General features: G+C 43.4%; 1 protein-coding gene across 1 annotated transcript in view; it reads left to right on the forward strand.

The window, feature by feature from the left end:
• INKA2 (inka box actin regulator 2) overlaps positions 1 to 14,488 on the forward strand; it is a 41,585-nt gene extending 27,097 nt beyond the window's left edge. Inside the window, exon 2 of the mRNA XM_040337493.1 lies at positions 12,633 to 14,488. Within this exon, the coding sequence (XP_040193427.1) occupies positions 12,633 to 13,631 (999 nt within the window). The 3' untranslated portion in view covers positions 13,632 to 14,488. The remainder of the gene's footprint in view (positions 1 to 12,632) is intronic.
• The last annotated feature ends 727 nt before the right edge of the window (positions 14,489 to 15,215 follow it).

The raw sequence follows: 15,215 nt of genomic DNA on the forward strand, positions 1-15,215 counted from the left end.
GAATGGTACCATCCGTTTAAAAAAAAAAAGTCAGTCTATGCTCGCGAGCGCCCCTAGCGGGAGGTTCTGTAGATTAGTCAATATTCGCGTTGCGGCCGGGTGGTGCACGTAGAAGATTGTAATCCACGGGTGATAGTCAAAGAAGAAAACCCCCACACAACAGAATGTCTAGTGTAGCAGAACGTTGGTGAAATGATCGCTCGTCAGCGTCAGTCACTTTTGTGAAATACTGTGACAGTTAACTAGGCCTCTAAACTCTGGCTATAAGCCGAACATGTGTCCATGGCCTGTGAAATTAAACTGGGTGTCTATGATAACCAGAGAGTCAGAAGTTGAGCATGTGCTCTCTCATCCAACAGGCCGACCTGCCTGATTTCTCCTCAGCAAGGGATGCGTTGGTAAGACACTGTCCCACAGCACACGGAATCCCGGGCGAGGGTGCTCCACTGCTTCGGTTGTCAGCTGGGCTGCCTCTTCGATCTCCGGGAACACAGGCTGGTACGTTGGGGTCTTGCTTCTGTCTGGATGGTTGGTCTCTCGGTGGTTAGGCCCAGGCTTCTGGCCTAACAGCACGACGGTGAGTATCAGCAGCTCGGCAGAGGAGAAAGTGCAGATCCCGAGAGAGCGAAGTTGGCCCCTCCCTTTCTTTAAATAACTTCCCATGTCCATTCTGACTGGCTGAGTGGAGTTGTCGCATGCTCCAAGGGTATGGGGCATTGCAAGGGGGCATAGTCTGTTTTCTCCTCAGAGTCAATGGAGTCCATATCTCCTGCTACTCACAACCCCCGCAATGCAGAATTTCATAATAAGTTCTAACATATTTACAATTTGAACACAAGTCGAGCGGGATGACCTGTCATGAAGCTCTGACAGGATGACCTCGCTACATATATTTTGTGCGATCAGTTTACAGGAGGTAATTATAAACTAACACTTTTCTTACAGTCAGATCCAAATTTTGTATTTTGAAATCTTTGTGCCACTCTTCTGCTGCAAGCAATGAGCTTACTATTTGATGCACCGAGTCTGGAAAAGTGATATTAACCCTTTTCTGTCTGTCCCAGTGGCCCTTTAAAATGTTCTAAATGCCAGGGGGTGGGACAGATCAGCTGATCACGAGACTCTGTGGTTGGCTGTCACAGTGGTCACATGATTGGGTGTTGATGATGGCTACCAAACATTAGTGGGGACTAAGAACTCTCTTACAGCTCTCTCTCTCTCTGTTCTGGGAGCACACAGTGAGTGTGTTCTCTCTCAGCAAAGAAACACCGGCCTTCCAGCATATGTGTGGTGTGTGGGCATCAAAGCCCACTTTTTTTTCTGCTAAATATGTGTGTGTGGGCAGCAAGAGGGTAATATATTGCAGCTTACCAGCTTCTTTTTTTTTCTAGGCCTCTGGTGCCAACTGCCAAACCTGTAGCCCAAGAGCCACATGCAGCTCTTTGGTGTATGGTGTGCAAACCAGCCAAAACCATAGCAGAGCTCCGCACAGGTGCCCCAATTATTAATATGTCAGTGGCTGGGGAGGGTGAGGGAGGGGATGCTAGGACATGTTGCATTCTAAATATGGATGTAACATGTTCTAAAGGAAAGTATCCTTTAGGTCTTTGAAAAAAGTAGGGTCCTCCTAACCATCATGTCTTGAATTGTATTGTAACTGCGTTGTCCCCATTTATTTTGTGAAATTCAAACATCTGGCACTATATAAATCCTGTGTTATAATAATAATAACAGCAATATACATCAAATTTCCTGTTGGTAGTATAGCCCTAAGAGGATACAGGATGCCCAGGAACAGACTGACTGTTTGGCCCCTTTCTTCATATGAAATAGTCACAGACCTGAAGTCTATGGTGCCATTGGAAGTGTAGTGTGGGATGAAGCGCAACTTTGTGTTTATGTTAAAAGTGAAGTTATCTTTTAAATAAGGATCAGTTTATGTCTCACTTTGGGCTTATTTTACAGCTAAGTGAATCACAGGGTGCTGCTGTTAACCCTGGTGTTCAATATTTAAGCTGGTATTGGTTGCTATAGGTTACTGCATTGCATGCATGATTGTTGCTCTTTGTATTGCCTTGTGTAGCCTCCCTGGCGGTATGATTATGATTGTTTTGTAAAGAAATTTGGAGTTTTATATTGTAGGCCTGTAATCCTTGGGAATAACACACTCAAATCTGTCCAAACAAAAGTCTAGTAGACATCCCGGGTATGACAAAGTTTGACACACAAAATCTTAAATAATAATAATAACTATAAATAATAATAAAATAAATTTCTCCACAGATCACTATCGCTCAATTCTGCAAGTGTTCTAATTTTTCTAGCTGGTAGACGTAAAGGGACACTTTATATATACCGTATATACTCGAGTATAAGCCGAGATTTTCAGCCCTTTTTTTTAGGCTGAAAATGCCCCCCTCGGCTTATACTCGAGTCAGTGTACCTGGAAATATTGAGAGGCTGCGGGCGTCCATCACTTAAAACTCGCGGTCTCCTCTTGTCCCTTCCGTGATAGGCGGAACTCTGTCTGCTGAGAAAGGCCTATCACAAACGTTCTCTCATCCTCACCGATCCCAGCAGACACTGTGTTCAGTGTTCCGCCAATCATGGATGCCTTTTCATCCTCGGACATCCGTGATTGGCGGAACACTGAACACAGTGTCTGCTGGGAAACTGAATCTGAAGATGAGAGAACATCCGTGATAGGCGGAACTGTGTCAGCTGAGAAACGCTCATCACGGAAGGGAACAGGAGGAGACCGTGACTTTTAAACATTGAATGGACGCCCGCAGCCTCTCAATTTAAGGTACAAGCACAGTGACAATGGGCACAGTGATGACGGGCACAGTAACAATATGCACAGTGAGGATGGGCACAGTGAGGATTGGCACAGTGACAGTTGGCACAGTGAAGTTGCAATGGGCACAGTGAGGTTGGCACAGTGAAGCGTGCAAATGGGCAGTTGACCCTCTTTTCCACTTACAGTGGCAGTTGCATTCTCACCCTCGGCTTATACTCGAGTCAATACGTTTTCCCAGTTTTTTGTGGTAAAATTAGGTCCTCGGCTTATACTCGGGTCAGCTTATACTCTAATATATACGGTATATATAAAATATATAAAACTGCATGCAGGGCACTGGACAAAGCACTAGGGACAAAAGGGATGTGAAATGATTTGATACAGTAATGTAATCTGTAAGATTACAGTCTACTGTATGTGTTATGTTTTTTCCACTTTTTGAATTTGCCACCAGGCTCCGTCCCAATGTGTTGAGCAGACACAGCGGGGGGACATCACAGGATCCTGGTGACAAGCTAAGTACACTGCACCAGGATTCTGCAATGGAATCCCGATGTGGCTCGGTGTTACCACTAATGGAACTGAAATGTAACCCAGAGCCACGCTCGGGATTACCATCAGGGAGGTTAATACAATTATGCACATAGGGGTTGATTCACTAAAACTGGAGAGTGCAAAATCTGGTGCAACTCTGCAAAGAAATCAATTGGCTTCCATTTTAAAATTATTTTGTCAAAGCTTAATTGAACAAGCTGATGTTAGAAACTGATTGGTTACCATGCAGAGCTGCACCAGGTTTTTCACTCCCCCATCAACCCCCTCAGACCTTCCACATATGTGCTCTACTGTAGCACAGTTTATTTTAAAAAGCAGATAAAGCTATAGGAAAGTGGGCTGCTAAATACCATAACGCAAGGAAGCTGCATGAAAAACAGTGTATTAACCACATGCTGTTCACAGGACATTTATACTGTAAATGGCCTGGAACTTAAGTGCTTAAAACAGTCTCATTGCTGCTGCTGCAGCATCCATGAGCTTTGTACCATTTTTTTTTCAACCAATTTCCGTGAAGGCACAACTGTACCTCCACAGTACTGTGCTTGAATGGCTGGACTGAAAGGCAGGGGAGGCATTAGAGGTCTAAAAAAACCCTAATCTCAATATAAAGAGAATCTGTAACCTTGCATTGTTACACACTTGTAATAGCAATAAAGTAAGCAAAATAATTGAATAAAGTATTAAAAATGTAGATGATGATAAAAATAAATATTTTTTTTTAAAAGTAACCCCATCACCTTGGGCGCACATGCAAATTTAAATTGTACAGCTGTTGCACCACACATGTGACATTCACTGTGAACTCTACTTTGATAGCCTCTAAAGACTTTTTAAGTGTTTCCAATAGCCCTTTTTGTGTGCCATCGTTTTTTTTTGTTATTTCACAGACACACGCAGTTTTAAAACTTTACATATTTGGGGCTAGATTCAGAGAGAGTTACGCCCGCGTAACTCTCAATCTACGCCGTCGTAAATTTAAGCGTATTCTGGAAACCAGATACGCTTAAATCGGTAGTTCACCCTAACCCACATGATTTTACCATCGAGACAGGCATTGTAGCGCGAGCTACAGTATGCCTGTCCCGATTTTTTTAACCCCGGACTCACCTTGTAATCGGACATCGTAGATTTCGGCTCCCGCGGGGAATGGGCGTGCCTATGGAGAGGGAGGATGATTGACGGCCGGCCCTGGCACGTCACTCTCCCCAAAGACAGCCGGAGTAGGTCTCGGCTCTTCACGGCGCCTGCGCACAGGCTATGCGCAGGCGCCGTGAAGAGCCAAGCCTATTTCGGCTATTTCCGGAGAAGCGTGACGCGCCAGAGCCGGCCGTCAATCATCCTCCGTCTCCATAGGCACGCCCATTCCCCAGTATCTTCGATGAACGATTACAAGGTGAGTACGGGGGTAAAAAAATCGGGACAGGCATACTGTAGCTCGAGCTACAATGCCTGATTTTATGGTAGTAGAAAAAAAAAAAAAAATTCCGTTCATAGGGTGAACCCCCGCTTTAAATTAGGCTAAGATACGAGCGGCGTAAGTCTCTTACGCCGTCGTATCTTAGTTGCATATTTATGCTGGCCGCTAGGTGGCGCTTCCGTAGTTTTCGGTGCAGAATATGCAAATGACCTAGATACGCCGATTCACAAATGTACGTACGCCCGGGGCTATTTTTTTACGTCGTTTACAATAGGCTTTTTCGGCGTAAGGTTACTCCTGCTATTAGGAGGCGTACGCAATGTTAAGTATGGCCGTCGATCCAGCGTCAAAATTTGAAAATTTAACGTCGTTTGCGTAACTCGTCCGTGAATGGGGCTGGACGTAATTTACGTTCACGTCGAAACCAATGACGTCCTTGCGGCGTACTTTGGAGCAATGCGCACTGGGAAATTCCACGGACGGCGCATGCGCCGTTCAAGAAAAACGTCAATCACGTCGGGTCACCAATAATTAACATTAAACACGCCCCCTCATCCACATTTGAATTAGGCGCGCTTACGCCGGCCCCATTTACGCTACGTCGCCGTAACTTAGGAGGCAAGTGCTTTGTGAATACAGCACTTGCCTCTCTGACTTATGGCGGCGTAGTGTAAATACGATACGCTGCGCCGCCGTAACAATGCGCGAAGCTACCTGAATCTAGCCCAGTGTATCTATTTATTTGATGCATCCCTATCCTTTATATCTTCAAAAATAATCAGGATTGTATAGGGGTTGACTTACTAAAGGCAAATACACTGTGCACTTTGCAAAGTGCAGTTGTTTCAGAGCTTAGTAAATGAGCAGAAGCACTGCTGACTTCCATCATCCAATCATGTGCAAGCAAAAATTCAGTTTTTTAATTTGCTTGCAGGTGATTGGGTATTCTTAGCACAGTGAAGCTTTACCTCATTACTAAGCCCTGGAGCAGCTGCACTTTGCAAAATCTATTGGCCTTTAAATAATCCCCATTTTTTTGTATATTTTTATCATGACAATATCGATTTGAGAAACAGTTGTAAACACATTGTGCGAAATAAAAATAAAAAATGCAACTACCACTATTATATTCTACAGGGTCTCTGCTTTCATAAAATATATGTGTTTAGGCGTTTTAAGACATTTTCTTGAAAAAAAATGCAGATTTTAACATGTGTGGGAAAATAAAAATAAATTGTTGTGGATGCGAAGTGGTTAAATATTGTGCTTTGCTTTTTTTTTTAACGTAGTTATTTTTATCATCCTAAATAATATATCCTGCTCTACATAAAGATTTGTCTCAGAAAATATAATGTTCTTCTCTTTAGCTTTTAGCAAAACTGTGCCTGGGGAAAGCCACAAGAAAATACTTTTTTGTGCACGGGATAATAGAGAAGCACGTTTCTAATGCCGCGTACGCACGATTTTCGGCATGAAAAAAAACTAAGTTTTTCCAACTTAATCATTAAAACGACGTTGCCCACACATGGTTGTTTTTAAAAAATGCTCTAGCAAAGCGCGGTGACGTACAACACGTACGACGGCACTATAAAGGGGAAGTTCCATGCGGATGACGCCACCCTTGGGGCTGCTTTATCTGAATTCCTGTTAGTAAAAGACGATTTGCGCTTTTCTGTCTGTTACAGCGTGATGAATGTGCTTACTCCATTATGAACAGTAGTTTTACCAGAACGAGCGCTCCCATCTCATAACTTGCTTCTGAGCATGCACAGGTTTTTAACCACTTAAGGACTTATACTGCACATATACGTCGGCAGAATGGCACGGCTGGGCACAAGCACGTACACGTACGTCCTCTTTAAGTGCCCAGCCGTGGGTCGCGGGCACGCGCCTGCGACCCGGTCCGAAGCTCCGTGACCACGGGACCAGTGGACCCGATCGCCGCTGGAGTCCCGCGATCGGTCCCTGGAGCTGAAGAACAGGGAGAGCTGTGTGTAAACACAGCTTCCCCGTTCTTCACTGTGGCGCCGTCATTGATCATATGTTCCCTTATATAGGGAAACACAATCAATGACGTCACACCTACAGCCACACCCCCTACAGTTAGAAACACACATGAGGTCACACTTAACCCCTTCAGCGCCCCCTTGTGGTTAACTCCCAAACTGCAATTGTCATTTTCACAGTAAACAATTCATTTTTAATGCATTTTTTGCTGTGAAAATTACAATGGTCCCAAAAATGTGTCAAAATTGTCCGATGTATCCGCCATAATGTCGCAGTCATGAAAAAAAACGATGATCGCCGCCATTAGGAGTTAAACATTATTTTTTTATAAAAATGCAATACAACTATCCACTATTTTGTAAACGCTATAAATTTTGCGCAAACCAATCGATAAACGCTTATTGCGATTTTTTTTACCAAAAATAGGTAGAAGAATACGTATCGGCCTAAACTATGTTTTTATATATTTTTGTGGGATATTTATTATAGCAAAAAGTAAAAAATATTGAATTTTTTTAAAAATTGTCGCTCTATTTTTGTTTATAGCGCAAAAAATAAAAACCGCAGAGGTGATCAAATACTACCAAAAGAAAGCTATATTTATGGGAAAAAAAGGATGCCAATTTTGTTTGGGAGTCACGTCGCACGACCGCGCAATTGTCAGTTAAAGCGACACAGTGCCGAATCGCAAAAACTGGCCAGGTCCTTTAGCTGCCTAAAGGTCCGGGTCTTAAGTGGTTAACGTCATTTAGCCCAAAAACTACATAGTTTAAAACGTTGTTAAAATATGCAGCATGTTCGAAAAAAAATGTTGTCGTTTTTCAGAACCCAAAAAATGATGTGAAGCCCACAGACGATCATTTAAATGACATTTTTTAAAAACGTTTTTTTTTTCATGCCGAAAAATGATCGTGTGTACACGGCATAAGTGAGGGTGCTCTGAACATTCTAACAATATAGATGCTATATACAGTCATCACTTCCCTCTGTACTGTATATTGTGGAAACAATGTTTTTACTGTGTGAGTAGATAACATACATAAATTACTGACTCACTAGAACATTATTTGAATTAACCTGTTATTGCTATTTTTTCAGGACATAAAATTGAGCCCTACTAAGAAAATTATTTTCTACCCAATAATAGTTAAGTGGATGGATAGAAAATGAAGGGGACATAAGTGTTCACTCTTTAGTCTATTGTGTTTTAGGCATTATTTTAAAATGATACTGCAATTACATGTGTTTTAAGATGGCACCCGATCTTAAATGCTGTGGCGGGTCCCAGTGGGTGCTAAAAGTGACAGTTGCTAATGACAGCCAATTTAGTACAAACACAAAGAGCCTAATCAATCATCTCCTTGGTCTCCAGTCCTGCTACAGAGTGCTTAATAAATGTTCTCTGTGCCATTATGTAACACAATATTTCCAAGTTGTGGCAAAAGGAATTTCCAGTCACTTATTGGATGAGCATCAACCACTTATGCTATGCTACATAAAAAAATGCAATATCATTGGGATTGGAAGAAATTGTCAGTTATGTTTTGGATATGATAAATATTTAAAAGTTGTGCTAAAATTTTATTTGAGTTTTTCCTACTAATTTACAACTCTGCTAGACATTTTTTGAGGGCCTGAAAAAAATGTTTCAGTTTAGAGACTAAAAGGAATATTATTATTATACAGGATTTATATAGTTTCAACAGTTTCTGCAGCGCTTTACAATGTGAAGGCAGACAGTACAGTTACAATACAATTCAATACAGGAGGGAACAGAGGGCCCTGCTCGTTAGAGCTTACAATCTAGAAGGGAGGGTCAAGTGATACAAAAGGTAAGAACTGTTGGGGATGGGCTGATGGAAAAAAGTACAGTTGTTTGGTGGAGGCAGGATAGGCTTCTCTGAGGAGAAAGGTTTTCAAGAATCGCCAAAAAGGGATTAGGAGATAGTCAGACAGTCTGGGGTACAGAATTCCATAGGATGGGAGAAGGTGACAAGCAGTGGCGGCTGGTGCTCAACATTTTTGGGGGAGCGCAAACAAACGAAAAAAAAACAATTGCAGCCTCACTGTGCCCATGAAACGCAGCCACTGTGCCCATAAAACTCAGCCACTGTGCCCATCAAATACATCCACTGTGCCATGCCATCAAATGTCGCCACTGTGCCATTAATTGTTGCAACTGTGCCATGCCATCAAACGCAGCCACTGTGCCATAATTCATCACCACTGTGCCCATCAATTGTCACCACTGTGCCATGCCATCAAACGCAGCCACTGTGCCATCAATTGTCGCCACTGTGCCTATTGTCACCACTGTGCCATGCCAAACGCAGCCACTGTGCCCATTAATTTTCACCACTGTGCCATGCCATCAAACGCAGCCACTGTGCCATAAATTTTCACCACTGTGCCCATTAATTGTCACCACTGTGCCATGCCAAACGCAGCCACTGTGCCATCAAATGCAGCCACTGCGCCATCAATTGTCACCACTGTGCTTATCAATTGTTGTCACTATGCCCATTAATTTTCACCACTGTGCCATGCCATCAAACGCAGCCACTGTGCCCATTAATTGTCACCACTGTGCCATGTCAAACGCAGCCACTGTGCCATCAAATGCAGCCACTGTGCCATCAATTGTCGCCACTGTGTCATTAAACACAGCCACTGTGCCATCAAACACAGCCACTGTTCCATCAATTGTTACCACTGTGCCATCAATTGTCGCCACTGTGCCCATCAATTGTCACCACTGTGCCCATCAATTTTCACCACTGTGCCCATCAATTGTCGCTACTGTGCCCATCAATTGTCGCCACTGTGCCATGCCAAACACAGCCACTGTGCCATGCCAAACGCAGCCACTGTGCCATCAAACGCAGCCACTGTGCCATCAATTGTAACCACTGTGCCCATCAATTGTCACCACTGTACCATGCCGAACACACCCACTGTGCCATCAATTGTCGCCACTGTGCCCTGTAACATGCTGCCAGATTGCCCCCCCCTGTCCAGCACTTACCTTTCTGGGGGTCAGCCACCCTCCTTCCACTGTCCCTCGATGTCTTCTCCTTCCCTCGAAGACACTTGAGCCAATCAGGTTACCGGTGAACCTGATTGGCTGAGACGCCTGTCAGTGTTAACCAGGGAACGCACCCCCGCTCGCTCACACAGCGCGGTGGCATCGCTGGATCCAGGACAAGGTAAGCCAGCGCACGCTGCAGGCTCTGCATAGCTTACCCCGAGCGTGACTCGGGGATACCGATCGCAACATAAAAAACCCACCCAGAGTCACGCTCTGGGATACCGCCAGGCAGGTTAATACCATATGAGTGAAAGGGACTCAGGGAGCGCTAAATGTCAATGGGTTAGGGGCACAAATTACTTGTCTTGCCTTGGGTGCAGACAATCCACGCTACAAAATAATTTTACTGTTAAGGGTCCCCACAACTTGGGAAATTTTATCAAGGGGTCACGGCACTAGAACGTTGAGAACCACTGCTCTACAGAGACACTTCCCATATTGTCACACATATATTTGTGTCTTAATACTGACTTGTTTCAACACATTTTGTATATTGTTCCTTGGCTTTGCTGAGGCTCACTTTGAACAAGCGCGACGGTTTCATTTATATTTACTCTGAACATATCTCTGAGTTCTGTCACTGTTGTTTACACTTATTGATCACTTTTTTTCTTTAGATTTAGCCGGATATTTATTTTTGTCTTTATTTTTCTTACACATAATTGGGTATTTGCAATGTGACTTTTTACCACATTCACTAAACTAAAAGGAAGAATTCCCTTGAAAAGCAAGCAGCCTTTTTGCCTTATGGTAAATAAACCCCAAAGTGTTGAACCAATACTTCTTAGAAGGAAAAGGGTGCTCTATGACTTATGGAGAAGAGGCTGTGGCACTGACGTGACTAAAGCATCATATTAAAAATAAAGGGCCTGATTCCCAAAAGAGATACGCAGGCGGAACTGCTGTTCAGTCTGTGCCTAACTTTGGAAACGATCCTCAAAAGGCTTTTTCCAAAGTTAGGCAGAAAATCTGACATGTGTAAGACACTTACACGGTCAGATCTTAGGATGCAGTACCGCATCCGCTGCTGGGGGCATTTCTCATTGAAATGCAGCTTTGAGTATGCAAATGAGGACTTAAGCAGATCCACAACGCTTTTCATCATTGTGATTTCTGCGTAAGTTCCGATTTGCTTGCGCAAAACTAGGGCTGGTTTTACAATGTGGAAAATTAGTCACACCTTGTAAAGGCCCATTCAAGCGACGACATTTGGTATGCATTCCTGAGGGAGAACTCCACGGCAATTTGTAAATTCAAAACCGGCATGGGTTCCCCCCCCAGGAGCATACCAGGCCCTTAGGTCTGGTATGGGTTGTAAGGAGACCCCCCCTACGCCGAAAAATCGACGTAGGGGGTCCCCCTACAATCCATACCAGACCCGTATCCAAAGCACGCTACCCGGCCGGTCAGGAAAGGGAGTGGGGACGAGCGAGTGCCCCCCCCTCCTGAGCCGTGCCAGGCCGCATGCCCTCAACATGGGGGGGTTGGGTGCTCTGGGGCAGGGGGGCGCACTGCGGGCCCCCCCACCCCAGAGCACCCTGTCCCCATGTTGATGAGGACAGGACCTCTTCCCGACAACCCTTGCCGTTGGTTGTCGGGGTATGCGGGCGGGGCTTATCGGAATCTGGGAGTCTCCTTTAATAAGGGGGCCCCAGATACCGGCCCCCCACCCTAAGTGAATGGATATGGGGTACATCGTACCCCTACCCATTCACCTGGAGGCAAAAAGTTAAAGTTATTAAACACACAACACAAGGGTTTTTAAAATAATTTATTAGTCTGCTCCGGAGGTCCCCCCTGTCTTCTTTATTAGCTCTAATACCAGGGGGGGCTTCTTCTTCCACTCTCCGGGGGTCTTCTCCGCTCTCCGGGGGGGGTTTCTTCTTCCGCTCTCCGGGGGGGTTTCTTCTTCCGCTCTCCGGGGGTCTTCTTCTATCTTCGCCGCTCTCCATCATGCTCCGGTAGGTACCCACGTGGTGGGGTCTCCTTACAACCCATACCAGACCTAAGGGCCTGGTATGCTCCTGGGGGGGGAACCCATGCCGGTTTTTTCTTTGAAAGATGGCATGGAGTTCTCCCTCTCAGGAATGCATGCCGAGCGACGCTGACAATTTTTCTTTTTTGTTCTTGTTTTCCCGGCGCTTTTTTTTTTTCACCCGTCGCAACTTTAGTGTCCCGTCGCAATCCACAAAGCCCGCCGTAAATTACGTTCGCGCGCTGCACGTCGGAAAAATTACGTCACACGCATGCGCAGTACGGCCGGCGCGGGAGCGCGCCTCATTTAAATTTTAAACGCCCCCCGGAGAGGAGGACCGCCTTGCGACAGAGGCACTTAAGTTACATGGCGTGTAATTTCTAGGTAAGTGCTTTGTGGATCAGGCACTTAGGTAGAAATTTTAAGTCAGTGTAACTTAACTGCTGAAAGTTAAGTTAGGCAGCTTTTTTGGGAATTTGGCCCAAAATAGCTTATAGATCTTGAGACTGTGAAGTGTGTACACTAAAATGGTTGTTGATTGCATCATTCATTGGTAATTACTTATCATAAAAAAAACAACACCCAAGTAAAAAAAAATGATATTTCCCTGAGTGTTTAGGTTTGTGAGTTTTATCATGTTCCTTATTTGATCCTAGTGTCTAGTCCCTTACAGAAATGTATCATATGTGTCCAGATTTAGCCTCCTAATCTTTATACCACTGCATATATTTTTAACTATGCTATATCTGCCTTGATGTAACTAGAGCTCTAATGTTCTTTTCCACAGCTGTCAATGAGAGAATTTGGAGAAGGTTTGCAAGAGCAGATGAACAGTATGATGGGAGCACTCCAGGAACTGAAACTCCTCCAGGTCCAGGCAGCTCTTGAGCAGCTGGAAATTTCAGGGGAACAGAACCATCTTCAAAGTATGAGAACAAACCAGTATTGTCTGAGTGTAGGAGAAGCCTCTGAGGTCAGGCATCAATCCAGCAAACAGGCTGCAAAGCCATTGGGAAGTGGGAGAAGTCCAGACAACAGCTTGTTGGCTGACAGCTCACTTAACTTTGTCCCTGTTCCAGGCCCAAAATTAGGTCATCAGGTTTTGCCTGCAAGAGGAAAACAGACTGACAGTATATATACATCATCTTCTGTCTTGCCTCCGGTAGAAACTTGCCCTACACTTGAACCACACGCGCCAGGTGCTGTCCATCAAAGCCATCATTTGAACAACGTTACCTATTCATATTTCGGCCAAGAGCAATGCAATGAAGAATCAATATGTGATGATACAAATGACTGGACATCTTCACTTATGTCACAAAGCCGAAACAGGCAGCCTCTTATTTTGGGTGACAACATATTTGCGGATCTTGTTGGAAACTGGCTAGATTTGCCTGAGATGGAAAAGAAAGGAGACAAGAATGAAAGTTTACTGAATGCCACTAAATCCCAGGAGATCTACAAAAAGTTCTCCCTTACAGCCAACTTTTTCAAAAAATTCCTAAGAAGTGTGCGTCCTGACAGGGATAAACTTCTCAAAGAGAAGCCAGGCTGGCTACATCCGAAGGATCAAACATCTCAGATAACTAAAAGGAGCAAGAAGACCAGTAAACAAAAAAGTGTCTTTTATTTCCCATCACAAACTGACATGAAAATCAAAGTTGATAAATCAGGCAAAACTAGCAGAACAAGTATGGCAATGAATAAAACATATTCTAAAAACGATCAGAGAAAAGATGATGCTATGTATACAGGATTTGATATGAACACAGCGGTTTGGGTATAGTCCGTGGTAGAATACAATATTTTTCTGATATTTTTAATGTGTGAATACTGTTGGATATGTATTACATCCAAATAGAATAGACACAATTGTCTATTTATTCAGCTGGGCTGAGTCCTTATGAAAATGTTTTGCCCTTTTTATATATTTTTTTTTTTTTTCAAATTGCTGTAAATTATATTTTTACTTTATGCATTTGTATGGTAAAACACATGCAAGTGTAGGCAGAGAACCAAGCTGGTTCTTGGTACTATTTTATTTCTGTGAAGCATAAATCCCAACTATAATATAATATATTTCTGACAATCTGCCTTGAACAGGCTTGTAGTCCTTCAATGACTACAGAGAGGTTAAGGTTTCAAGCCATTTTGCAACCCAGTAATTTATTTAGTGCAATTATATAACAATGCAAATTGCCTGCTATTTAGTCAAATCTTAATCTCCTGGCCTGTCGAAAAGAGCCATCACAAATGAGATGTCCTAAAGCCTTATAATCCTTAGTACTGTGCTGGCATGTTTTTTCACATGTGTCATATGTCTAAAAATGACTCTGGGTAACAGGTGGATGTCAAGTCACCACTCGTTCCCAATGCAGAAACAAAGAGAAAATTTTGTAACGTCTTTTGCTAAATGCATTTTTCACCATGTAACCCATATTCCTTTGGTATTTAGTTTGTTACCCCAGAAATAGATGAAAAGCCTCAGTAGAGCAAGTATATTTATTCTGAAAGGGCATTGGGGCTGTGTTGTGTAGTTGATTTAGATTGAAATAGTACAAAGAGATGGTCTTACATTTTTGTTTTCAAAACTGAACTTGCTAAGGTAACTAAGAGCCGGTTCACACTGGGGCGGCACGACTTCGGGGGCGACTCGCAAGTCGTCCTGAAGACGACTTCAGAGGCGACTTGCAAAATGACTTCTGTATAGAAGTCAATGCAAGTCGCCCCGAGTAGCCCCCAAAGTCGTACAATAACCTTTTTCTAAGTCGGAGCGACTTGCGTCGCTCCTATTAGAACGGTTCTGGTGAATAGAATGGGACGTGACTTGTCAGGCGGCTGAGTCGCCTGACGAGTCGCCCCAGTGTGAACCGGCTCTAAGTCAACATTATTTAAATAGTGTACATTTGTAAAAAGTAGTTGAAGAAATAGACAGGGCTAGCATTGAGTAACAACTTACAAAAAGCATTTAAATAAAAAAATAAACATTTGTTCATTTGCTAAAGCATGCTCTGTGGTAAATGCTACTAAGAATTATATTTACAAAACAGTGAATGTGACATTCACCAATCACTGCAGGTGAATCCATAACAGCCAAGATACAACTGCAGAAAATGTTTGGTGAATATCATATTCACTGCTTTATAAATACATTCAAATTTATTTTTATGTGTATAGGGTAAATGTGGTAAATATATTAGTACTTGTATAGGTCATTTAACACAGTCCTGTGTACAAAAACACTGATTAGTGTGATTCTATAAAAAGCACTGTAAGAGCAGCCTTGAGGACCAGGTTTGAAAACAACCGCTATGAAAAACATTAAGTGGTAGCCATTATTTTATTGTGGAGTATAAAAGTATTAAATGAA

Source organism: Rana temporaria, chromosome 2 (genome assembly GCF_905171775.1).
Source record: "Rana temporaria chromosome 2, aRanTem1.1, whole genome shotgun sequence".
Taxonomy (NCBI): domain Eukaryota; kingdom Metazoa; phylum Chordata; class Amphibia; order Anura; family Ranidae; genus Rana; species Rana temporaria.